At 45.1% G+C, this 24,291-nt stretch overlaps 1 protein-coding gene across 15 annotated transcripts in view; it reads left to right on the top strand.

Annotated features, from left to right (window-relative positions):
• The window catches only part of KIAA0232, a 97,446-nt gene extending 73,445 nt beyond the window's left edge, over positions 1 to 24,001 (top strand). For 6 of the 15 annotated variants that reach the window (XM_078001840.1, XM_015137947.3, XM_078001833.1 and 3 more), the window contains 5 exons: positions 650 to 3,932; positions 5,971 to 6,039; positions 11,654 to 11,762; positions 16,752 to 16,849; positions 20,648 to 23,197. In XM_078001840.1, coding sequence (XP_077857966.1) covers positions 705 to 3,932; positions 5,971 to 6,039; positions 11,654 to 11,762; positions 16,752 to 16,849; positions 20,648 to 20,827 — 3,684 coding nt within the window. In that variant the 5' untranslated portion in view covers positions 650 to 704 and the 3' untranslated portion in view covers positions 20,828 to 23,197. 15 annotated transcript variants of the gene reach the window in all.
• Positions 24,002 to 24,291: the final 290 nt, after the last annotated feature.

Here is a 24,291-nt window from a genome sequence, read left to right as displayed (position 1 = left end):
TATTACTAGCTCTATTTTTTAGGTGAGGAAACTGAGCTATGGAGAGGTTAAGTAACATGCCAAAGGTCACACAGCTAGTAAAGTAGGCAGAGCCAGGATTTGACCTCAGAGAATGTGGCTTTAGAGCTCATACTCTTGACTGATTTGCTACTGAGCTTTTCAACTGCATATATTTTCAATGCTCACAGTAACTTCATGAGGTAAGTCATAGGATCACCATTTTGCAGTTGAAGAAATAGTCCAAAGCAGTAAATAATGAGCTTAAAGTCGCAAGCAATAGTGACTTAGCTGAGATTCAAATTCAGATACTGCTTACTGAAGAGACTGCATTCTTTCTTCTGTTATTTGTCCTTTTTGACTTCTTAATTAAAACGCAAACTTTGAAGATAAAAACTATCATCTTACATATTTTCTCAGTATTCTTAACAGTGCGTATCACAGTGCTGAGCAAAATGGTGCTTGATGCATGGGACTAATCTGAAGCATATTTTACTGTATTATAAATTATTGTAAAGTTAATGATTCTTGGATGATGTGAATGTTGACACTGCTAAAATGAAATATTCCATTATTTTGGATGGTAGTGTTGTTTTACTGTAACTAAAAAATCTGTATACTCATTTTTTGAACTCTTTACTCTGTTTTTTAGGTACTACGAAGCATTTCCACCGCTTTCTGAGAAACCAGTTTGCCTGCAAGAAATCATGACGGTGTGGAACAAGTCTAAAGTCTGTTCTTACTCTAGCTCTTCTTCATCATCCACAGCCCCACCAGCTAGCACAGATACTTCCTCTCCTAAGGACTGCAACAGTGAAAGTGAAGTCACCAAGGAAAGAAGCAGTGAAGTGCCCACCACTGTGCATGAGAAAACCCAGAGCAAAAGTAAAAACGAGAAGGAAAGCAAATTTAGTAATGGCACAATTGAAGAAAAGCCTGCTTTGTACAAAAAGCAAATCCGACATAAACCTGAAGGAAAGATTCGCCCTCGCTCATGGTCTTCTGGCTCCAGTGAAGCAGGCTCAAGTTCCAGTGGGAATCAGGGAGAATTAAAAGCATCCATGAAGTATGTTAAAGTAAGACACAAGGCACGAGAGATTCGAAACAAAAAAGGGCGGAATGGGCAAAGCAGGCTTTCTTTGAAGCATGGTGAAAAGGCTGAAAGAAACATGCATACTGGAAGTAGTAGCAGTAGCAGCAGTGGTTCTGTCAAACAGCTGTGCAAGCGGGGTAAGAGACCTTTAAAAGAAATAGGGAGAAAAGATCCTGGGAGCACTGAAGGAAAAGACCTGTACATGGAGAACAGAAACGACACAGAGTATAAAGAGGAGCCCTTGTGGTACACCGAGCCAATTGCTGAATATTTTGTTCCTCTGAGCAGAAAAAGTAAACTAGAGACCACATACCGAAACAGACAAGACACAAGTGATCTGACATCAGAGGCAGTGGAAGAATTGTCTGAATCAGTGCACGGTCTTTGTATCAGCAACAATAATCTTCATAAAACATACCTCGCAGCAGGTACTTTCATTGATGGTCATTTTGTAGAAATGCCTGCAGTTATAAATGAGGATATTGACCTCACTGGGACCTCATTATGTTCTCTACCAGAGGACAATAAATACCTGGATGATATTCATCTATCAGAATTAACGCACTTCTATGAAGTGGATATTGATCAATCCATGTTGGATCCTGGTGCCTCAGAAACAATGCAAGGAGAAAGTCGGATTTTGAATATGATTCGACAAAAAAGCAAAGAGAACACAGATTTTGAGGCAGAATGTTGCATAGTGTTAGATGGTATGGAGTTGCAAGGGGAACGTGCAATATGGACAGATTCTACCAGCTCCGTGGGTGCTGAGGGCTTATTCCTGCAGGACCTTGGCAATCTGGCTCAGTTTTGGGAGTGCTGTTCATCCAGCTCTGGTGATGCGGATGGGGAGAGTTTTGGAGGAGACTCTCCAGTTAGACTCTCTCCCATCTTAGACAGCACAGTGCTCAATTCACACCTGCTTGCTGGCAATCAAGAGCTCTTTTCAGATATTAATGAAGGATCTGGTATAAACTCTTGTTTTTCAGTGTTTGAAGTGCAATGCAGTAATTCTGTTTTACCATTTTCTTTTGAAACACTCAACTTGGGAAATGAAAATACAGATTCTAGTGCTAATATGCTTGGGAAAACACAGTCTAGATTGCTAATATGGACCAAAAATAGTGCCTTTGAAGAAAATGAACACTGTTCTAATCTTTCAACAAGAACTTGTAGTCCATGGTCCCATTCAGAAGAAACACGTTCAGACAATGAAACATTAAATATTCAGTTTGAAGAATCCACACAGTTTAATGCCGAAGATATTAATTATGTAGTTCCTAGAGTCTCATCAAATTATGTAGATGAAGAACTTCTAGATTTTTTGCAAGATGAAACTTGCCAGCAAAACAGTAGAACTTTAGGTGAGATTCCTGCATTAGTTTTCAAAAAAACATCTAAACTAGAATCCGTCTGTGGTATTCAGCTAGAACAAAAAACAGAAAACAAAAATTTTGAAACTACACAAGTGTGTAACGAAAGTCCACATGGAGATGGCTACAGCTCAGGGGTTATTAAAGACATTTGGACAAAGATGGCAGACACAAATTCTATGGCCACAGTAGAAATAGAAAGAACTGATGCTGAGTTGTTTTCGGCAGATGTAAATAACTACTGCTGCTGTCTAGATGCTGAAGCTGAACTGGAGACCCTTCAGGAGCCTGATAAGGCTGTGCGAAGGTCAGAGTACCATCTGTGGGAGGGACAGAAAGAGAGCCTGGAGAAAAGAGCATTTGCTTCTAGTGAGCTATCCAACGTGGATGGTGGTGATTATACAACACCCTCTAAACCCTGGGATGTAGCCCAAGATAAAGAGAACACATTCATTCTTGGAGGAGTTTATGGAGAACTCAAAACCTTTAACAGTGATGGGGAATGGGCAGTCGTACCACCCAGCCACACAAAAGGAAGCTTGTTACAGTGTGCAGCTTCTGATGTAGTGACGATAGCTGGTACAGATGTCTTCATGACCCCGGGAAACAGTTTTGCTCCTGGGCACAGGCAGTTATGGAAACCCTTTGTGTCATTTGAACAGAATGATCAGCCGAAGAGTGGGGAAAATGGGTTAAATAAGGGATTTTCTTTTATCTTCCATGAAGACTTACTAGGAGCTTGTGGCAACTTTCAAGTCGAAGATCCTGGACTTGAATACTCGTTTTCTTCCTTTGACTTAAGCAATCCATTTTCACAAGTTCTTCATGTAGAATGCTCATTTGAACCTGAAGGGATTGCATCTTTCAGCCCCAGTTTTAAACCGAAATCAATCCTCTGTTCCGATTCAGACAGTGAAGTGTTGCACCCCAGGATATGTGGTGTTGACAGAACACAATACAGGGCTATTCGGATCTCTCCTAGGACTCACTTTCGCCCAATTTCTGCATCCGAACTGTCCCCAGGAGGAGGAAGCGAGTCAGAATTTGAATCTGAGAAAGATGAAGCAAATATTCCCATTCCTTCTCAAGTGGATATATTTGAAGATCCGCAGGCAGATCTCAAACCTCTGGAAGAAGATGCAGAGAAAGAAGGCCATTACTATGGAAAATCAGAGCTTGAGTCTGGAAAATTCCTTCCCAGGTTAAAAAAATCTGGGATGGAAAAGAGTGCTCAGACATCACTGGATTCCCAGGAGGAATCAACTGGGATTCTGTCAGTAGGAAAGCAAAATCAGTGTTTGGAATGTAGCATGAATGAATCCCTGAAAATAGATTTAGAAAGCTCAGAAGCAAATTGTAAAATAATGGCACAATGCGAGGAAGAAATTAATAATTTTTGTGGTTGCAAAGCAGGTTGTCAGTTTCCTGCTTATGAAGATAATCCAGTTTCTTCGGGACAGCTGGAAGAGGTATGTGTCTGCGTATTGGTATTTGACAAAAGGATTTGATCAGAGTTTAACCGAAGAACAGACATGTCAGGCAATGAAAGATAGGGTTAAATTATCGGGAAGTTAGCATAAATGTCTTAAAACTTAAATTGTTCTAATTTTACATGTAAGGACTTAAAATGGATTTGATATTTATAAATTTGAATTAGACAGTAGAGTTTTTCTGGAGAGAAAAAGCTTTTAAAAATCACAGGATGTAAGATTCCTATGTGTTGTCTTAAGATACATGTTATTGGCCGGGTGCAGTGGCTCACGCCTGTAATTCCAGCACTTTGGGAGGCCAAAGCGGGTGGATCATTTGAGGTCAGGAGTTCAAGACCACCTTGGCCAACATGGTGAGACCCCATCTCTACTAAAAATACAAAAATTACCCAGGCGTGGTGGTGGACACCTGTAATGCCAGCTACTTGGGAGGCTGAGGCAGGAGAATTGCTTGAACCCAAGAGGCAAAGGTTGCAGTGAGCTGAGATTGCATTCTGCACTCCAGCCTGGGTGAGAAGGTGAGACTCTGTCTCAAAAAAAAAAAAAAAAAAAAAAAAAAAACATGTATTATGCTTAAAGCAAAAACCTAACATATAAGTGTTCCAACATTCAAAGTTGATGAATCAGGAAGTGGCTGCTATTAAAGTGTAGCAAGCCTGTCTAACTGACTCTTAGAAGTTGATCATTTTATCAAAACTTGTGTTTTCCATGTAAAACAAATTATATCTCTATGGAGTTCTCAAAAATACATTGTGGTACATGTAGAAATTCACCCACAACCCAAATGCAACAAAATTGCTTCTAAAGAACCTATAAAGAGGTATCTTGCTTTATACAAAGTACATATTCCAGAAGCTGTGTGGGTTATATGTGAAGGCTATGGAATGAGGATAATATTAAGTTTTGTGAATGAGAGTCATTGTACCCCTCCACTGTATGCCCAAGAAATGGCTTGAGGTTAAACTGATTGTACAAGAAATAACACTTAAGACAATAACCTGTTTCACAAAAAAAAGCATAGCAGTCTGCCCACTTTTCCACTGTTTTCGATATGTGAGTGCCTGGCCTTTCTCCAGAAACAGCTTATTTAATTTTGTTTTTGTTTTTGTTTTGTTTTGGGGACAGTGTCACTCTGTCGCCCAGGCTTGAGTGCAGTGGTGCGATCTCAGCTCACTGCAACCTCCACCTCCCAGGTTCAAGTGATTCTCCTGCCTCAGCCTCCTAAGTAGCTGGCATTAAAGGCATGCACCACCACGCCTGGCAAATTATTTGTATTTTTAGTAGAGACAGGGTTTCACCAGGTTGACCAGGCTGGTCTCGAACTCCTGACTTCAAGTGATCCACCTGCCTTGGCCTCCCAAAGTGTTGGGATTACAGGCGTGAGCCGCCACGTCCGGCCCAGCTTATTGAAAAAAAGAGATGGAGGTGTTTAGAAGTCATGCTCCCTGTGGCCGGAGAGCAGATGAGTGTTGCCCTTCCTCCCAACTGTCCTGCACACCCTCCCCTCTCCTGTACACCCAAAATGTACAATTTTGGATTGTACATCCAAATCTTACCCATACCGTGAGACTTCCTTCATATGCCACCTCCTTCACTGACACTTTTCCTAATTCCCTCTCTCCCCTGCTCCAGCCCCACTCTGCATCAGAATTAATTTCGCCCCTCTCTTAATTTTCTTGCACTTTATGCCTCTTTTTTATTGCATTTTCCATTTCTCATGAGTTATTTATATCCTGGACTATAAGCTCCTTGTGGCTGTGGACCATGCCTTACTCACTTGTCCATCAGAGTGCCCAGGTGTGGGGCTGCTTGCCTGTGATTCTAGGAAGCCCCCAGGTGACTTGAGAGTCATTGCTCTAATCAGCTACCTAGAGACCTGTAGAGGATGAATTTAATCCTATTGAAGCACTGCTAAGAAAAAACCCAGTAATGTTGTTAGCCTTTATCTGTTTGTTTATTGCCCCATTTTTCATCCTTAAATACTCCTTCATGTACTTTGTATTTCACCTGGTTCCAGATTGGGAAGAAAGAAAAAGAGGAAAGAAGCAAGATTCTACATACCACTACCATATTCCTTCGCTTTCTAGTATGTTGATGTATTTATGTGTTATCAGAATTCTGGGTTTCCTTGAAAGGTCTTAGCCGCCAAAAACATTCCCAGAGGACATTTTGGGATGGTCTGATAGTTTAGATGTTGCCAGCACTGCTCTCTCGGCAGCGTTGTTACAGTTCAGAAGCCGGGTTCAAGCTTACTTCATAGATTCATCTGAGATATGGAAGAGGCTGAGAGAGTGACCTGAAGGGACAGTTCGGGGCCAGCCTGGTAGTAGAACCTGTATCTTTCTGTTCTGTCACATTGTCTGGTCAGTTTTAAAGGTGCTTTTAAGAGGATGTGCTTCCGACCCTCTTCCTGAGTCAGTCCAGTCTTTTCAGAAAGCAATCTGGGAGGCGTGTTTGAAGATCAGTAGAACCCCATCTATTTCAGACCTAGATGATGAAACTGTAGGATTTCCAATAGAACTGGTGTCTAAGAGCATGAAAATATGATTATTTTCCAAAGTTTAGCGTAGTTCAATTCAGCAAACATTTAGTGAATAGCTGTTTACATGCCTGTTGCTAACGTAGGTGTTCTGGGTGAATGAGACTTTGTCCTTGCCTATACAGAATTCAGCGTAGTGAAGATGACCAACTTGTACCATGTTACTTCTTTTAATTGAAGCAGGTAATTTATTCATGTGGTTCAAATTCAGAAGTTACAAGTGTATATGTACATACACAGTGAAAGGCTCCCTCCCCGGCAGCAACCACTAGTGTGAGGTCTGATGTATTCGCCAAGGATATTTTTTGCACGTATAAACAAATAAATGTTCATATGTATTTCTTCCTATATTTTCTTTTTACTGAGAATAGTACTTTATTGTAATCACCCTTCCTTTTTTTATTTTCTGCATACTATTCCATTGTATGGATATACCATAATCTGCCTAGTCAGTTCTTTATCTTTTAGGGCATTTGACCAATGCAGTTTTAGGTGCTGTAGGTAGAATGGTGGAGGGGAGCACAGAATGCTGTGGGAACCTGCAGGAGAACGCTGCTAGCCTGTGAAGGTTGAGGAAGGCTTCTTGAGCGTACCTGAGTGTCCAGAGTAGAAGGAAGGAGGCAGGGCAGTCCAGGCAGAAGGAACAGCAGAAGCAAGGGTAAAGAGAGTTGAATCTGCTGATGTGTGCAGGGCAGCTGTGAACAGTTATCTCATGGTCTCTGGAGTATAAACCGTACAGTTAAGAGTAGCACAGATAAAGCACAGTGTGCCTTGGCATCTGTACATACATTGGTGGTGAAAATGTTCTTGTTGTTTCCTTGGTTGCCAACTTAGTACCAAGCACCTTGAGGCACAGAAAATAAGCAAAAGACTTACTTGGTGTCGGCCGGGCGCGGTGGCTCAAGCCTGTAATCCCAGCACTTTGGGAGGCCGAGGCGGGTGGATCACGAGGTCAGGAGATCGAGACTATCCTGGCTAACATGGTGAAACCCCGTCTCTACTAAAAATACAAAAAAAACTAGCCAGGCGTGGTGGCGGGCGCCTGTAGTCTCAGCTACTTGGGAGGCTGAGGCGGGAGAATGGCGTGAACCTGGGAGGCGGAGCTTGCAGTGAGCCGAGATCCGGCCATTGCACTCCAGCCTGGGAGACACAGCGAGACTCCGTCTCAAAAAAAAAAAAAAAAAAAAAAAAGACTTACTTGGTGTCTTCAGGGAATTTCAGTCTACTCAGGAGAGGAGCTCACTGTGCTGTGGAGGTCAGCAGGTCTGGAGGGACAGAAAGGCTCTGATGAGTGAAGGAGGAGTGGGGGTCGGGTCTTCCTGGCGATGGGCCACCCAGCCCATCTATGTTGAGGCTTCTGTCACCACTATCCTACTGGATGCCCATGTAGACCTCATGCGGTAGGTGATTTTCCCCACTTCTGAAGACACATAGGCTCTAACAGGTGAGACAGCTGCCCCACATCCCAGCGTGAGGGGCAGGCAAAGCATTTTCCGCCGCTTTGCACCTCTGTGAACTGAGGAAAGCTCACATCAGCAGTTCTGCGTTTCATTTGTCTCTGTTGCACTCAGCATCTCTTCACTGATGTTTCTTTTCTTCCTTCCCAGAGAACAAGGTACATGGAAGTCTTGCTTCTCCTGGTGTGACCCAAATGAGAGCTGATTGTGGCAAAGGGGCAAGATTCCCAGAGTCAAACTAAAACCAGGCGCCTTTCTCATTACCCAAACTAAGAGTATTTTGTGAGAATGTAAAGCTTGGAGCCTTTGTTTCCTTCACCCAGCTTCCACCTTCTAAAGAATTTCTGAATTTTACTTCTGTTGCTAAAAACATTTCTGGTTAGGCTTTTTGGATTAAGTTTATGTCTTCTTTTCACTGTTTCATTCATTCATCAGCTATTTCTTATGTACCTGCTCGGCCAGGTACTATTCTTGGTGCTGGAAATAAGTAACAAAGCTCTCGGTGCTGGTGGAGTCACATCCCACCTTGGGGAGCTGACAATAAACATGTTAAGTTATATAGTGTATTACAATATAAATGCTGTTGGAAAGGAGGAGAGCTGGACGAGGGGCATTGGGGTTGGGAGTGATTGCAGGAGTTTGCTGTGTTACAGGCAGTATGAGAACAGGCTTCCTCGCCAAGGTGCAATTTAAGGAAATACTTAGAGGTAAGAGAGTGAGCCGAGAAGATGCCTGGCAGGAGAGGGAGGGCAGCACTGAGGCTGCTGCTGTGCCTGCCTGTCCATGACAGCGACGTTCTGATCTGCTTTCAGCTTCCTCCATTGTCTCTTCATTCTTTTCATTCCCAGCTACACCAGAAGTTGAATTAATACATTAGATGGTGTATTAGATGAACATAGCATGATCCAGCCTAGAAGTTACAAATGGCGGAGAGGAGAGATGTCATGACAAGATGCATATTCCTTGAATATGTTTACTGAAGTATAAAACGGGACAAATAAGTCCCTGCCATAGGAACTGACATTCAAATGGAAGATGCAGAAAAAAGACCCCCAAATTTATGGTAGAAACTGGTGTGCTCTTCACAGTGGTTTCAGCAGGAGAGAGAGAAGAAATGATGTATGAGATAGTCAGAGACTGTTGGCCTGGGGAGACTTTTCTTTACGTCAGCAGACACTGAGTATCTACTTTGTGCGGGGGCCCTGTACTTGGAGATGCAAAGATGAAGAAGACATGGTCCCTCAGGAAGCTTACAGTCGGGTTCTGCTGGGATCTAAACTCCTCTTGGTTCATGCTGCCCCTGCTCCCCAGGTGCCTGGCCCCTCCAGCCAGCTTGCCCTGACCTGTCCCATCCCCCACCATGAACTCACTCCCTTTCTTGATGTTAATCCTCAAGAAAGGATGAAAAGATAAGCAGTATATTTAAACTGATCATTCCTGCAAAGAGCCTTTTCTTTCTCAAATAAGAGCCTGTTAACCTCTAAATCCATTTATCTTCAATAGCACCTTAGGGAGCTGATGGAGAGAGTTCTGACTGGGGCACCTTCCTTGCTCCCCCTGAGTAGCACTAAGGAATCTCACAGGACAGGCTAGACCTTTCTAAGAGGTCTTAGAATGTAGGGAATTGCATGCCAGGTGCTGTTAGCCACCTTGAAAGAACTGCAGGCCTTGCGTGGTGCCGCCTTGTTTGCAGGAAGCCCAGCCCTGTCCATTCCCCTGGACCTAGCATCTGTTTATCCCAATTTTTATTGTTAGGATAAGCTGTAGGAGAAAATAGCAAAGGTTAACTTGACTTCTCTGGGTAGACAGTACAATTCTCCTTCAGTTTCTGACTTAGGAGTGTTTCCAAAAAGTTAAGTGAAAACAAAAGTTGGAAGTGTTTCCCTTTTAGTTACATGACAAACACTCATTACTGAATTGAACAGTTTTAGACCCATAAATAATTAAGTTAAAAGTGTAACAAAATCCTATTAGGAAATTGATGATCCATTTGTTTCTAAAACACTTTGGATTTTAAACTTGAACACGTAATGAAATGTCTTTCAAAGCAGTGACGATGGGTGCAGTGTTCACAGGCCTCTCCACTGAGCAGGTGTCTACTGGGAACGCAGCATTAGGGGATGTGGGTGGTAGAAAGATACAGTGGCCAAGCCTCACCCTGGGCGAGCGAGCTGGTGGCAGGCTCACCCTCTCAGGCACAGTGAGGAAGGCACACAGAAGGGGGTTGCCCTGAGTGCTAGCATGCCAGGTATACATGGTGACTGAAGCTGCCACAAGTCTTCTATTGACCACACTACAGGGACTCTCCTTGGTCACCAATGATAGCTGTTGTCTGTCTGCCATTGGCCACACCATCCAGTTCTCACTGGCCAAGCAGGTGGGGCCCAGCCAGTACTTGAGAATCCCACTGGGTAAGGATGGATCCTGGGTTCAGGCTGGGTCCCTCTTCTGGGCCTGGACAACTTCCAGATGTGAAGGATGTGAGTCTCTCCTGCTCTCAGGAGTCATTCTCATCTCATTTGGTTGACTGTCTCTATTTAAATTTGAATCATGGAATTTGAATTTGTAATTTGGTTTTAACCTTAGTTTCCTTCTGGTTCGCACCTAAGCAAGATAATTTTAAGACATTTAGGTCAATAACTCTGCCTATAAGAATTTCCGTTGGGCCAGGGGTGGTGGCTTATGCCTGTAATCCCAGCACTTTGGGAGGCTGAGGCAGGCAGATCACCTGAGGTCACAAGTTCGAGACCAGCCTGGCCAACATGGCAAAACCTTGTCTCTACTAAAAATACAAAAATTAGCCAGGGTGGTGGTACATGCCTGTAGTCCCAGCTACTCGGGAAGCTAAGGCACGAGAATCATTTGAACACTGGAGGCAAAATTTGCAGTGAGCTGAGATCGCACCACTGCACTCCAGCCTGGGTGACAGAGTGAGACTCTGTCTCGAAAAAAAAAAAAAGAATTTTCTTTTATTCCATTTCTTCTTTGCCTTACTTCTGCCTGAGTATATGAGAGAGAAGAGGGTCCCCTGTTCTCTTCCGAGCACCTCCTGCCAGTGAAGGCTCAGGGCTTCCCCGTTACCTCTGTGTACTTGTGGAACCTAGAAGTTGGCCTTACCTGGGAGCGTTTTTACTACATTATATTTTTGGCTTGTAAGAGTTTTTTTGGTTAAGATTTTCAAGTCGCTTCCCATCTAAGTACTTCTTAAGCAATACTTTATACACTCTGAACACGCTGGCTTTTAAAATGCACCTTTTTCAGAATTGTATAAAAACTCACCAGTTGACTGGGCATGGTGGCTCATGCCTGTAATCCCAGCACTTTGGGAGGCCAAGCTGGGCAGATTGCTTGAGCTCAGGAGTTCGAGACCAGCCTGACCAACATGGCGAAACCCTGTTTCTACAAAAAGCACAAAAAATGAGCCAGGCATGGCGATGCCCACCTGTAGTCCCAGCTACTTGCAAGGCTGAGGTGGGAGGATCACCTGAACCCTGGAGGTGGAGGTTGCAGTGAGCTAAGATCGTGCCACTACACTCCAGCCTGGGTGACAGACCCAGACCCTAGCTCAAAAAGAAAGAAAGAAAAATCAAAAAACCTCTCCAATGTAAAAGTTCTGGGTTTATAATCTATAAATAATGCTTGAATATTCTTCCTCTAACTTGAGAGTTGATACGCTTTTTTTATATTTGGTTTAATCTAAACAGTTCCCTGTATTGAACACTGATATACAAGGAATGAATAGAAGTCAAGAAAAACAGACCTGGTGGGAAAAAGCCTTGTACTCTCCTCTTTTTCCTGCATCAGAGTGTGAAGGTAAGGAGACCTCTTTAGTTCATTGATTCATTCCAATTTGTAATTTATTAAGAGCAATAATTTCTTTTTCTATGAACATCAGTCCAAGAAACATTTACCAAGAGGTTTCTGTGTGGGTGGCACTGTGTCATGCACTGGGACACAGACGAATGAGAACTGGGTCCTGCTCTGAAACAGCCACAACCTGCTGGAGGGGAAAGGCATGGAAATACATCCAAGCATTACTGAGCATGGATGAGATGTGTATAAGCCACCATTGAGTCACAGAGGAGGAAATAGCGGGCAGTCCCTGTGAAGAGAGTTGCCCGCACAGAGGCAGGAGGGTCGCAGCCAGGGGAAAAGCACAGGGCCCCATGGCTTAGCTGAGGCGGGAGAAACAGACATGGCAGGAGCCTGTCGGAAGGTTTGAGGGCTTGGCTAAGTTAGGTCCGGAGAGACAGGGCAGGAGGCTGTCGGAAGGTTTGAGGGCTTGGCTAGGTTAGGTAGCATCTAACATGCAGGAAGGGAATGCCGTTCACAGAATTTAAATTGGAGGTTGTCAAGGTCCGATGTTGTTGAGAACAATTCTAGTAACAGAGTGGAAATGGAATTGAAAAACTGAAGGGTATTGGCCAGGGTTTTAGGCTCTTGCAGTAGTTTGGGAACCATAAGCTAAAGGGCTGGACTGAGGTAATAATCACGGGGACAGAGAAAAGGAAACAGGACCGAGAGGTTTTGTAGAGGAGGAGCTTGTTGGATGACTTTCTGTGAGGAGTAGTTATGGGAGTGTAGGTAGAGAGGGAGACAGGAGTGGGCGCTGATACGGTGAGGAAGATTTTAGTGTAGGGTATTTTTGGAATGGGCAGTCTGTGAGGCCTTCCAGGTAGACTCCCAGAAGTTATTAAGAAACCCTGACTTGAAATTTTGGGAGAAGTAAGAACTAAGGATGCAACCAGAATTGATTAGCTCAGGAAGTTCAGCTTGTCCAGATTGTGGTCTCCTGGGCTTCTGTTGGCTACCACATTTATTCAACAGCAGCCTCCTGTCAGAGCCCTGAAGGGGTTATGCAAATCTCTTGCATTTAAATTTACAGGTTCACTTTTATCACATGCCCTCAGGTAATTTGTAGTTAGTGTGGAGCCAAGTGACTTCTCTCACTAGCTAGGACGCCCTGCACACGCCTGTGCTGTCCTCGGAAAGCCTTCCTGGCACTCCTCGGCAGCATGAGCTGTACTGATGGGGTGGAAGGCCGGATCGGCCAGGGTGACTCTAGGAGTGGAGCGTGTGCGATTCTCTGGTCTGTAGCCACAGACAGCTTCCCAAGACCCTGCCTTCCTCCTTCCCAGAGGTTCAGCTGGGGCGTAAGGAGAGTGTAGAGCTGAGTCTTCACTGTTAACGTCTTTGTTGATTGAACAGCATTTATTAAAGACCCATTCCTGCTGCCGCCCTACCGTTGGCTCGTATCTGGACAGCCTTGATGACGTGCAAGGCGCTCGAATTTTATATAATTCCCACAAGAACCTTAGGAGATGCCCCCCGCTGGTTTTCAGATGAGGAAGCTGAGTCTCCAGTTGAGTACTGTAATTTGCCCGAAATCACAGTTAACTGTTAAGCATGGGCTAGAATCTAGGTTGTGATTCTTGTGGTCCAGAAGTTTTGCCCTGTACAGCAGCTGCCTGCACTTGGTACCAAGGTAGATGCCAGGGCAGTAGGAGCACAGACCTTCCCTTCATGTGTGTCCAGTCTGGTAAACTGGGCAAGTGTAAGACACAGACACAGTTAATGGAATGCAGGTGGGATGTGGCCAGAGCTGGGCCACAGAGGGCCTCTGAGGAAGAGCTAGCAGGTAGAGGAGGCCGCCACTTTGTGGCGAAGAACCAATTCCTTGCAGTGGCATAGGATGATTTTCAAAACAGAGTTCATGTTTCTTTATAAAGGGCAACCTTGGCACCCTTAGTCCAGTTTTCTGTCATTAGTTAGTAAAGAATCCAGTTCCAACTCTTAGCTCTAGGTTCCTGGTTATCTGTACATCTCTTAGTAGATACTGGTGTTTGTACGTAATACTTTTGTTTTTACGGTGAAGTGGTATATAGAGAGACTCTTCAGTGCATAAATGCTGGTAATTATTTCTTTTGAATGACCTTTAGCTCACAGTGTGAGTTAAGTGCCTGCATATTTGCCCTGTAGCATCATGAAGCATCCTTCTTTAGCTTATGTGGGTTGGGGTATGTAGTCTCGGAAGGATAGCCAAGAAAACAGGTAGTCACTTACCCACTCAGCAGAAGTGGTGGGGACTCCTGATGCTTCTAACATTGCATATGGTTCGTCACAAGCAGGTGCTGCTCTGAGCCAGGGGTTGACCTGGGAGCTCACAGCATCTCTGGAAAGGAAGAATAGCATTGTCCCCTTTACAGTAAGGCGGACAAGAGGCTCAGAAAAGAGGCAGCTTGTGGAGGTACCCATATAAGAAAGCCCAAGCTTTTTGCAGTCTGCCACCTGCTGGCCTTGCTGTGTATTTGTGTGTGCATCCATTCAGCACTTGGGTTAGGCACCGTTCTAGACTCTGGGGATGCATCAGCAGACAGATCGTGTCCCTGTCCTCCTCCTGCTCAGGTACCTTCTCAACAGGGACTTAAGGAAATAGGACACACACCATGTGACAGCTGGGGCTGCCTGCAGGGAGAGGTGCCAGGCAGCAGTGGCTTGTGCAGGGGAGGAATGCATTGGGTATGCCCCAGCATGACTGGCAAAGAGGGGATGGCATGGGAGTGTGGTGGGGATGAGGCCAGCCAGGCAGCTGGGAGCCAGACCACAGAGGGCCTTATAGACTGTGTGCACCAGCAGTGCTGTCCCAAACAGCAGTCTCCACAGCTCACGCCCCTGGATTTTCAATGCTTTCAAGACTCAAGTAATGTAAGTGTCTGGATGACTTTAGCATTAAAAACAGAGAGTCCTGCAGGGAAGCAGTATAGACAGTCGGTGAAGGGCTCAGGATTGAGAACTGTATTGGAATCCAGAGTCTCTTTCCCCAGCTGTTAGGCCTTGGGTGCTGACCGAACCTTTCTGTGCCTCTGTAGTCTGTATGTATAAAAGGAGGCTAGAGGAATGCCTTCGTTGTAGAGTAAAGTGCCTAGAACAGTGCCTGGCATGTCATCATGGCCTGAAACAGGGTGGCGGTCAACTTGAGCATCATGAAAACTGTCAACAGCAGTTCAGCATCACCTTTTCCAAGTACCCTGTGGCACAATAAAACCCTCTTGTGTGTACAGAATTCCTAAAGCAGGAAGAGAAAATGAAAGAGTGGCGTGTGGAAATGGGCCTGCCTGCCTCTGAGCATATCCTCATCAAGGAAACCATGTCCTCCCCACTCCATGCCCCTCAGCCAGTATAAGTGGTGGCCAAATGGAGTGGGCCATGGAGTGAGAGGTCAGCCAAGGAAAAGATGCCTCCTTAGGAGAGATGAAGCCAGCCTCAGCAGAGGACACAGGGCATCCTCCCCAGCTGCCCTAGGGTGACCATGCCTCCAAGCCTGTGGCTTTGATCAGCAGTGGTCATAGGTGCAATGTGTGTGTCAGGCACTGTGCTTGAGGCTTCGCCTCTTTGAATATGCACAGAAATGTAGGAGGGAAAATGGTGATGTTCTCATCTTAGAGACGAGGATACTAGGGCTCAGAGAGGTTAAATAATTTGCACAAAGTTACATCACAAGTAAATAGCGTGACCTGGAATTGACTGAAGTCTGTCTAATCCCAGAGCCTGGGGTATTCTCATGAACCTCAACTAGTAACTTGGAATTCTTGGAGCCATCAGAGTGAACAGAAGCTTGTGGAGAGTCTTCCATGTGGCCAGTGCAGCTGCAGGCAGCAGCCCAGCGGGGTCCAGGTGGTCTTACCCTTGGCACAGCCTCGCTACCCTGTGCCAAGGTAGAAGGGCACAGCAGTCACTTGCTCCAGCCTTGTCCTTTGGGGTGTTGTGCAAGGGGTAGGCATGCCATCTCATCGAACTGCCTTGTGGTAACTCTTATGGCAGGGGATGGGGGCTGTGATCTGCTTTTGAGGATGTAGATGCTCAAGGGTGTTAAAGGACTTTTGCACCATGAATGTCAAAGCCAGAGTCCAAAACCCTGGCCAAGTTCCTCCTTTTCCTCTGCACTGTGCCTCTGCCCCAGCTGTGTTTCTCATGGAGGTGAGGAGAGGAAGAGGCTGTTCTGGATGAAGACCAGCAGTTCTCAGTGCATTCGAATTGCTTGGGAGCAGTTCTGCCTTTCAGAAAGTGCCCAGCCCCTGCCCGGGACAGTTCATTTGGAATCTCTGGCAGGAGTCTAAGCCTCTCTAAAGCCCCCGGATGATGAGAATATGCAGCCAGGGTTGAGAACCACTGGGCTCATTGGATTTATTTGATTTCTTCTCATCCCAGTTTCTTTCCCGTTTTGTGGGCCGTTTGCCTGATGGAATCGCTGGCACCATTTCTTTTCCCTAGTCATAGATGAGATACATGGTTCAGTATGTTGTTGAGTTGAGGAAGAACACACAAAGACGTGACCCTGTGTTGTTTCTCCATTGCGTTCCCTCCTGTCTGAGCTGCCTTTGTTCTTCTGTTCTATGAGCGTGCTATGATGCACCATCTGTCTCCTCCTTCCATTTGTCGTGGAGAGCACGGGCCCTGTGGGTCTCTCTGTCCTATGTTCCCAGGGCCGATCACATTACAGGTGTGAACAGAAGCTTGTCCAGTGAATGTCTCCTGGTAGAATAACAGGAGTATATGGTTATGCTGGCCTTTTTTTTTTTTTTTAACTCACTAAACCAAGAACTTTTGTCAGTGTAGCGTTTTTTTCTCTTACACACCTGCCTGGCTGTGCTTTCAGTGATGACTTAAAATCTCCGAAGGGTTGGGAGACCTAACTGATCTAACTTTTTAGTGAAAATGAAACAAGAATGTATGTTTCATAACTGTGTCTTAATGGAATTTCCCCCTTTCCCTCTTTTCCCTTCTCCATTCAAAATGATTAAGAATGTTACACAAATGCCAAGGGAGAGAGTGGTTTAGAAGAATGTCCAGATGCTAAAGAGACACCCAGTAATGAAGAGCGCCTGTTAGATTTTAATAGGGTAAGTGGACTGTCCGCCTCCTCCTCATTAACTTACAAACAGCTACCACCTCCACTTGTCCCTCTAGTCAAAAACCTGGGAGTCATGTGAGTGGACCCCACCTCCCAGGAACCAGCCAGGTCTGCGGGTGCAGACTTCCTCTTCTCTGGCCTTTGTTTTGAGTCTGCATTATCCCCGCCAACCCCCTTGACTGTTGACTGCCAGCGCTTCCTGAAGAATCCCCAGCTTTCTCCCCAGTCTTGGCTCCACACTACTGCCAGAGGGCATTGTATTACAAATGCAGAGCTGGCCCTCTTGCTCCCTGGGTGGGCACTCTTTTCATCTTTCTTTTTTCTTTTTTTTTTTTTTTTTGTTTACCTAGTAAGTGGGAGACCTAGCCTTGTCGTCTTTGAAAAGCGCAGCCGGAGGCAGCCTTGCCAGTGTGCTTCTTGCCGCTGTCCTGGCTTCTGCAGAACCATCCTGCCCCATCCGTGTCCTTGCTGCACTCTGTGCACAGCTCTTCTTGTTGCAGCCAGAGCATTTTCCTGCGTTCAACTTTTGCATGTCTGCCTCTTCCACAAGCCCTGGGCACCGTGAAGGCGGCTGCAGGGCCTGTGCCTGGTTTAGTCTAGTCTTAGACCTTCCCCAATTAAGCAGGCAGGCAGGCAAATGAACCTAAGGAAAATTATTTTTCTTTAGTATGAATTGTCAGTGTATTAGGGTTCTCCAGAGGGACAGAACTAATGGAATAGGTGTATATATAAAGGGGAGTTTAGTAAGTATTAACTTGCACAGTCACAAGGTCCCACAATAGGTCATCTGCAAGCTGAGGAGCAAAGAGAGCCAGTCCAAGTCCCAGAGCTGAAGAACTTGGAGTCCAACGTTCGAGGGCTGAAAGCATCCAGCACAGGAGAAAGATGTAGGCTGGGAGGCTAGGCCAGTCTAGTCTTTTCACGTTTTTCTGCCTGCTTTATATTGTAGCTGTGCTGGCAGCTGATTAGATGGTTCCCACCCAGATTGAGAGTGGGTCTGCCTTTCCCAGTCCACTGACTCAAAGTATTAATCTCCTTTGGCAACACCCTCACAGACACACCCAGGATCAATACTTTGCATCTTTCAATTCAATCAAGTTAAGACTCAGTATTCACCATCACACATCTACCCCTTGTCAGTGTGAACCCATCTCCTGAAATTATGCATGATCTTCAAATAAAGACAATAATAAGGTCATAATTATACCTAACATAATACAGCTATCCTTCATACAACCAGAAAAGCACCAATCCCAAACCAAAATACTATTACATAGAGTTAACAATACTTAAATGCTGATATGAAGTCAATAAATCTTATGTCAGCCGGGCACAGTGGCTCACACTTGTAATCCCAACACTTTGGGAGGTTAAGGTGGGCGGATCACCTGAGGTCAGGAGTTCAAGACCAGCCTGGCCAACATGGCAAAACCCCCTCTCTACTAAAAATACAAAAATTAGCTGGGCATGGTGGCACACGCCTGTAATCCCAGCTACTTGGGAGGCTGAAGCAGGAGAATTGCTTGAACCTGGGAGGTGGAGATTGCAGTGAGCTGAGATCGCACCACTGCACTCCAGCCTGGGTGACAGAGCAAAACTCCATCATTCATACATACATACACACATGCACACACATACATACATACACATGCATACATAGATAAATCGTGTCACATTATAAAGGACAAAACAAAATGAGATTTTCTTAGTACAAGTGTATACGTGCACAAACATGTTTTTAACAGAAGGAGGAGGAAATGCTGAAGACAATTACAGTCCCGGTTTCTGCAGCTGGTCACATGGTCGTAGCTGGTATTGATGCCTGCCTTCTTCTACTACCCGTTCTGTATTCCCTTTACCTTCAGCAAGCACCTCAGCAGCTCGTGGTTTTTTCCTGGTGGAGTGACCTAAACCTTCATTCCTGAAGAGTCTGGGCCGTTTGTATCCTGTCTGGATGGGGCTGTTGTAGTTTCCCATTAACTTTAATCACAGGGCACGTGATCCAGTGGACACTCAGTATTAACCACCAGTCAGTGTCCATTCAGGTCCTGTGAGAACTGACTGCCCAAGCACCTGTAGCATCATTATCCACGTCCTGCCGCCCACTGACCTGTCCGGCTCCACACATCAAGGCAGACGTTTGAGGCCCCCACAAGCTCTCTCCTCAGTGACTAGTTCACATCATCCTCCCAGCCTCAAATCCCAAACCAAGACGTGTTCCCCAGTCCTCTCTCTCATCTTCCACACACAGTCCGCCTGCCAGTCCTGACCGTTCCACCTCTCAGCCACTTCACATCCTCCCACTTCTCCTCCTCTCCATCATTACCGCTTTGTTCAAGCCACTGTCCCTGCTCCTGAACAGCTGCCATGGTATGTTCGTTGTCCTTCCTGCTTCCGTCATGCTTTCCAGCCTTCTCTCCACACGGTAGACAGATTGACCTCATGAGCAGTAGCTTGTTTAGTCCTCACAGCAACCCTGTGAGGTAGGTACTGTAGTCATGCCTGTGCTGCAAAATAGGAAACTGAAGCACAAAAACATCAAGCGCCGTGTATCCAAGGTCAGAGAGCCACAGATTCAATGTGGACCGGAACTCTGAACCTCAGCAGTCTGCCTCTAGGACCCATACTGCTAACCATGATGTCGCTTTGCTGTTGCATTTGAGACAGATCCAAACTCCCTGCCATGCCCCTACAGCCCTGTATGTTTTGCCCCCATCTGCCTTTGACCTCCTCTGCCTCTGCTTTCCCCTTAGTCTGTGTGGCTTTTCTGTGCTTCTGCCTCAGGGGTTCTCAGCCAGGGACAGTACTGCCATGTGGAAATGAGGTGGCAGTGCTGCTAGTTACTATGGCACGGTGAGGGGAGCTTTGGTAATGACTGTGACTGGGGAGGGACTACCACTGCGTCCAGTGTCCTGGGGTCCAGAGATGCTGACCGTCTGGTGTAGCGGGGACAGTCCCACACAACAGAGTGTTGGCACCTCTGCATGGCTGGCTTCTCAGCTGAGCAGGCCTCTTCTCAAAAGAACTCCCTTCCCTTGGCCGGGCGCGGTGGCTCAAGCCTGTAATCCCAGCACTTTGGGAGGCCGAGGCGGGTGGATCACGAGGTCAGGAGATCGAGACTATCCTGGCTAACATGGTGAAACCCCGTCTCTACTAAAAATACAAAAAAACTAGCCGGGCGTGGTGGCGGGCGTCTGTAGTCTCAGCTACTTGGGAGGCTGAGGCGGGAGAATGGCGTGAACCCGGGAGGCGGAGCTTGCAGTGAGCCGAGATCCGGCCACTGCACTCCAGCCTGGGAGACACAGCGAGACTCCATCTCAAAAAAAAAAAAAAAAAAAAAAAGAACTCCCTTCCCAACCACACCCATCCGCAGTGCCCCCCTCGCCATCTGAACTGTGTCACTGCAGCTGGCGCGTGTTGGTTTGCTCGTTCATCTCCCCGGCGGGCCTGGCATGTCCCTTGTGCTGCTGGAGTCCCTGTGCCCAGTAAAGCTCCTGGTGCAGAGCAGGTGCTCAGAGACTTCTGAAAATGACAGCGTTCTTTACCCTCCCCTAGCATGCCAACATTTTGTCCAAGTGACTGAACATGTGCAGTTAGGATTTTGGATCCTTTATGGATCAGAGGAGAGAGGCGGTTTTGCTCTGAAACAGTGAAAGTCTGCATTTTTCTAACTCCACAGGAAAACATCGATGATTTGTTATTTCTTCTCTGTATATAAATACAGTATCTCACCCTTTTGGAAGAAAAAAAAGTCTTTTTGATCTGTTGAAAATTGTTTGAATCTTAGGTGTCTTCTGTTTATGAAGCAAGATGTACAGGAGAGAGAAATTCTGGAGCAAAGTCAGATGGCTTCCGCAGAAAGATGTGCTCCAGCGCCAGCTCCACCTCGGAAGAGACAGGCTCGGAAGGCGGAGGCGAGTGGGTGGGCCCTAGCGAAGAGGAGCTCTTTTCTCGAACTCATCTCTAAACCTGCAAAATAGTACAAATTATTGTTTAAAAATGATATGTGATGGAAAATTACTCTTCAGTGAGACCTGTTAATCTAAAACACCAACTTAGATTTCCTCTCCAATTAACTGATTCAGATCGGTAATAATTATCTTTCTCTTCTTGCTTATTTTAGAGTTGAGGACAGCTATCCTGTTAAAAGATTTTTTTTTTCCCAGCTGTTAAATTCTCGGCTATTTGAAATAGACTAGATTGTGTTGTCAAATCAAGAATGGGTGTGCATGTGCTTGTCTTAGAAGTATCACTGCTTTTTGCATCTTAACTGCAGTTAATTTTCCTTCTAACTGCGGTTAATCACTCTGACCTTATTAGCATTGCAGTGTCAACAACCACTTCTCTTCAGAGACTTCAGCTTCGGAGCACTGAGGCTTTGTTCTCCGAGAACTGGGATAGCCATCCTCACCCTGCGTGGCTCGATGCCTTTCTGAAGGCGAGAGGGAAGCGTGGGTGACTCCGCGGTGGTCTCCATTCAGCAAAACCTCATGTATATTTGAAGTAGGAACCACAAGGGTGTGCTTTTCGAGACTCACAAAATACTGTGTTTTCTATCTTAGGATTTCTTTTACCCTAAAGTATCATGGAAGATACTATGGTTTGTGACTTTTCTTGCTAACTGAAGAAGCCAAGGATTTGGGGTGTGGGGTCATATGCAAGACACGGTGGGGTAAGGGTGCGTACCCCACCCCTTACCTGTTCTCATACTGCAGTTACATTTACACCAAAACCCCATGCAGGGTTCTGTGTGGTGAGTGTCACATATGTGGTAAGGACCTTATTTGCAGATTGTTATTTTCTGGTGACCTATGTTGAATTGAAGCCCCCAAAACTTGAAATTGTGAACATTTAACATGCAGTAAAGGCCACCTCATCACCCAGAGAAATCTTTGGCTGCTGCAGCTAGCCGCTCCTTGGCTGTGATGTAGTATAGCTTCGATCTCATTTTGTGTTTGAGAGAATGTTCTGGGCAAGTTCTGTGTGTGGTGGGTTGGGGCGGGTAGAGTCATGAGTTTTCCACGTCCCTGTGTGGTGGCTGTGCGGACTGTCGCTCTGTGGGACTGGCTCCCAGTTCTCCTTGGTGAGCCCGGGGAGCCGGCGCATCTTGTGAGTCGTGTCTGTGCATGGCGATCCGCTCCTCCAGCTCTCATGGCATTGTGCCACAGGCGAAGCCAGGAGGAGCAGTATGTGCAAAACCTAAACATTTTACATTGTTTTTCTTTTTTAACCAACTCATTGTTTAAAAACAAAAAAACAAAACAAAAAAACACCTAATCTGTGAAATCAATGTAGCATGTCCGGAACATCAGGAATGGCAGAAAAGTCTGATATGGTCTAGACAGCTTCACCACTAATTTTGGCAGGCAGTAAACACACATATAATTTATTAGCTGGGAGCTGAACTGGCTGTGAAATCTATGATTTGCTTTGAACATTTGGGTTTTGTTGCCTTCTTCTTAATTGATAACACAGAAAGTACCATCAAAGACTGTGGAGTCATTGAGGTTCTGTGTGTCCTCACTGAGAGGGACCTGGTGTGCCCGCCGGGTTGATCTTCCCACATGTTAGGGTTTATTTTTATACAACACATCTTTTGACACTTTAAGGTGGGTGTGTGTGTGTGTGTGTGCGCGCATGTGTAAGGTTTTATGTTGCTGTTATTTATTTACAAACTTCAGATACGTTTTTATGTATTTTTCATTCTTCTGGAGCTTCCTAAAAATTGATAAGCATCTGCACTGAAATATAATTTAACAGCAAAGATAAAAAAGGATTGAAAGTTGTAAATTCCTCATATCACTACAGTGACGATTATTCTAGAAATCGTTGCTTATGTAGCAAAGACCAAATAAATCGATTTCAGACACAACCTTGAGCACAGTTAATTTTGGACAGCTGCTGTTTATTAGGAAAGGGCTCCAGGTGGCAAAGGTGCACACTTCCTCAGACGCGCGTGAGAAGATGTCGCACCTTCCACAGGTGAATGGGACGGATTCGAAGTGAGCAAAGGGATTCACAAATTATGTATTTATTTGTTTTCATAGTTAAGTAGCTGAAGCTCAGAGGCTTTCAGCAACAGAGATGAAAGTGTGGTTTTTTAGTTTTGTGAATGGATGATCACAAAGAAAAAGCATTTTTAAAAAGTTGGCAAATGCTGAAACGCACTGTGGTATGAAGCGCATTGCATTTCCATTAGCACTGAAGCACCAGTTTCCATTCCTGGGCTGAGATTGCTTTCCCCGTGGTTGTATTGTTCTGATTTCACGTTCACCAGAGTAACTGATTTTTTTTGTTTTCTTGTGGAGTTAACACCAAATAAAAATTGTAAAAAACAGTTTGTTGTTTTTATTTCTCATAGCAAAGCTTCTTTTGTAAAAAACTCCAGCTTCCTTTCACTCATGAGCGTCTGTGGAAGAGCGAGGGCCCAGGTTACATTTGTTCTCGATGGAGGTCATTTAGCTCTCCTTGCAGACGCTGCTGAACACATTGTGCAGCTTTGCTAGGGGAGAAAGTGGTGTGACCTGCTGAGAAATGAGTGACCCTCCCCATCTCAGCCCGGCACACGCAGGGACTGCTGCCAGAGTCTGCAAAACACAAGAGCATTTTTGTCCGTAGATGGTACACAAAGCTCCATCTTTTTGTTTTCTTCTGGGGAAAAAAGTAAATCTTCATATGTTAATATGATTGATATTCATTGTGGAAAAAAAATCAGTGTGTTTTTAAAGAGGTCTAAGGGAAAAGGAAAACTCGTATGTCCTTCTGTCCTCTGAGACATTCACTGGTAACATCTGTGCAAGCCCCTTTCCAGGATGGTGAATGTACAGTATATACGAATGCATACAGAGAGAAATGTACATTAAAGAGTATACTATACTTGTTCTTCTATAACATCAGAAATAGGTTTTTACTCAGATGTCTTTTCATGTCAGGAATTATAGAACTACATAATTATTTTTATAGCTGTATTATGTAGACTTAACAGGTTCCTCATTGATAAAACAATGTTTTTTTGGTTGTTTATTCAGTATCTGAATAACGTTTCTATGGACATCCGTAAACATGTTTGAGGGGACTTTTAAAAGTTCATGGAAAATGGAATTAAAAGAAAAATAAAAAAATACAAACTTTTATTTCTCAACATAAGTTCCATCAAGTTCAAGATACTACTATAAGACATAACACCATAATACCAACCATTTAGTCTATCCCTAAAGAACTGAGGGTCCTGGAAATTTCACCATGGCAGTGTAGTCTCTATGTTGTGAACTGAAGAAAAATGGGTGCCCTTTACAGACTTTTCAGATTAGGAAACAAAGTCAGAGGAAGCCCAATCAGGACTGTAAAGTGGATGCCTCATGATTTCCCGTGGAAACTCTTGGCAAATGGCTCTCATTTGCTGAGAGGAATGAGCAGGAGCACTGTCGCGGT

Source organism: Macaca mulatta, chromosome 5 (genome assembly GCF_049350105.2).
Source record: "Macaca mulatta isolate MMU2019108-1 chromosome 5, T2T-MMU8v2.0, whole genome shotgun sequence".
Classification (NCBI taxonomy): Eukaryota; Metazoa; Chordata; class Mammalia; order Primates; family Cercopithecidae; genus Macaca; species Macaca mulatta.
The sequence above is the reverse complement of the archived record's forward strand: the minus strand, read 5'-3'. Positions and strand labels throughout refer to the sequence as shown.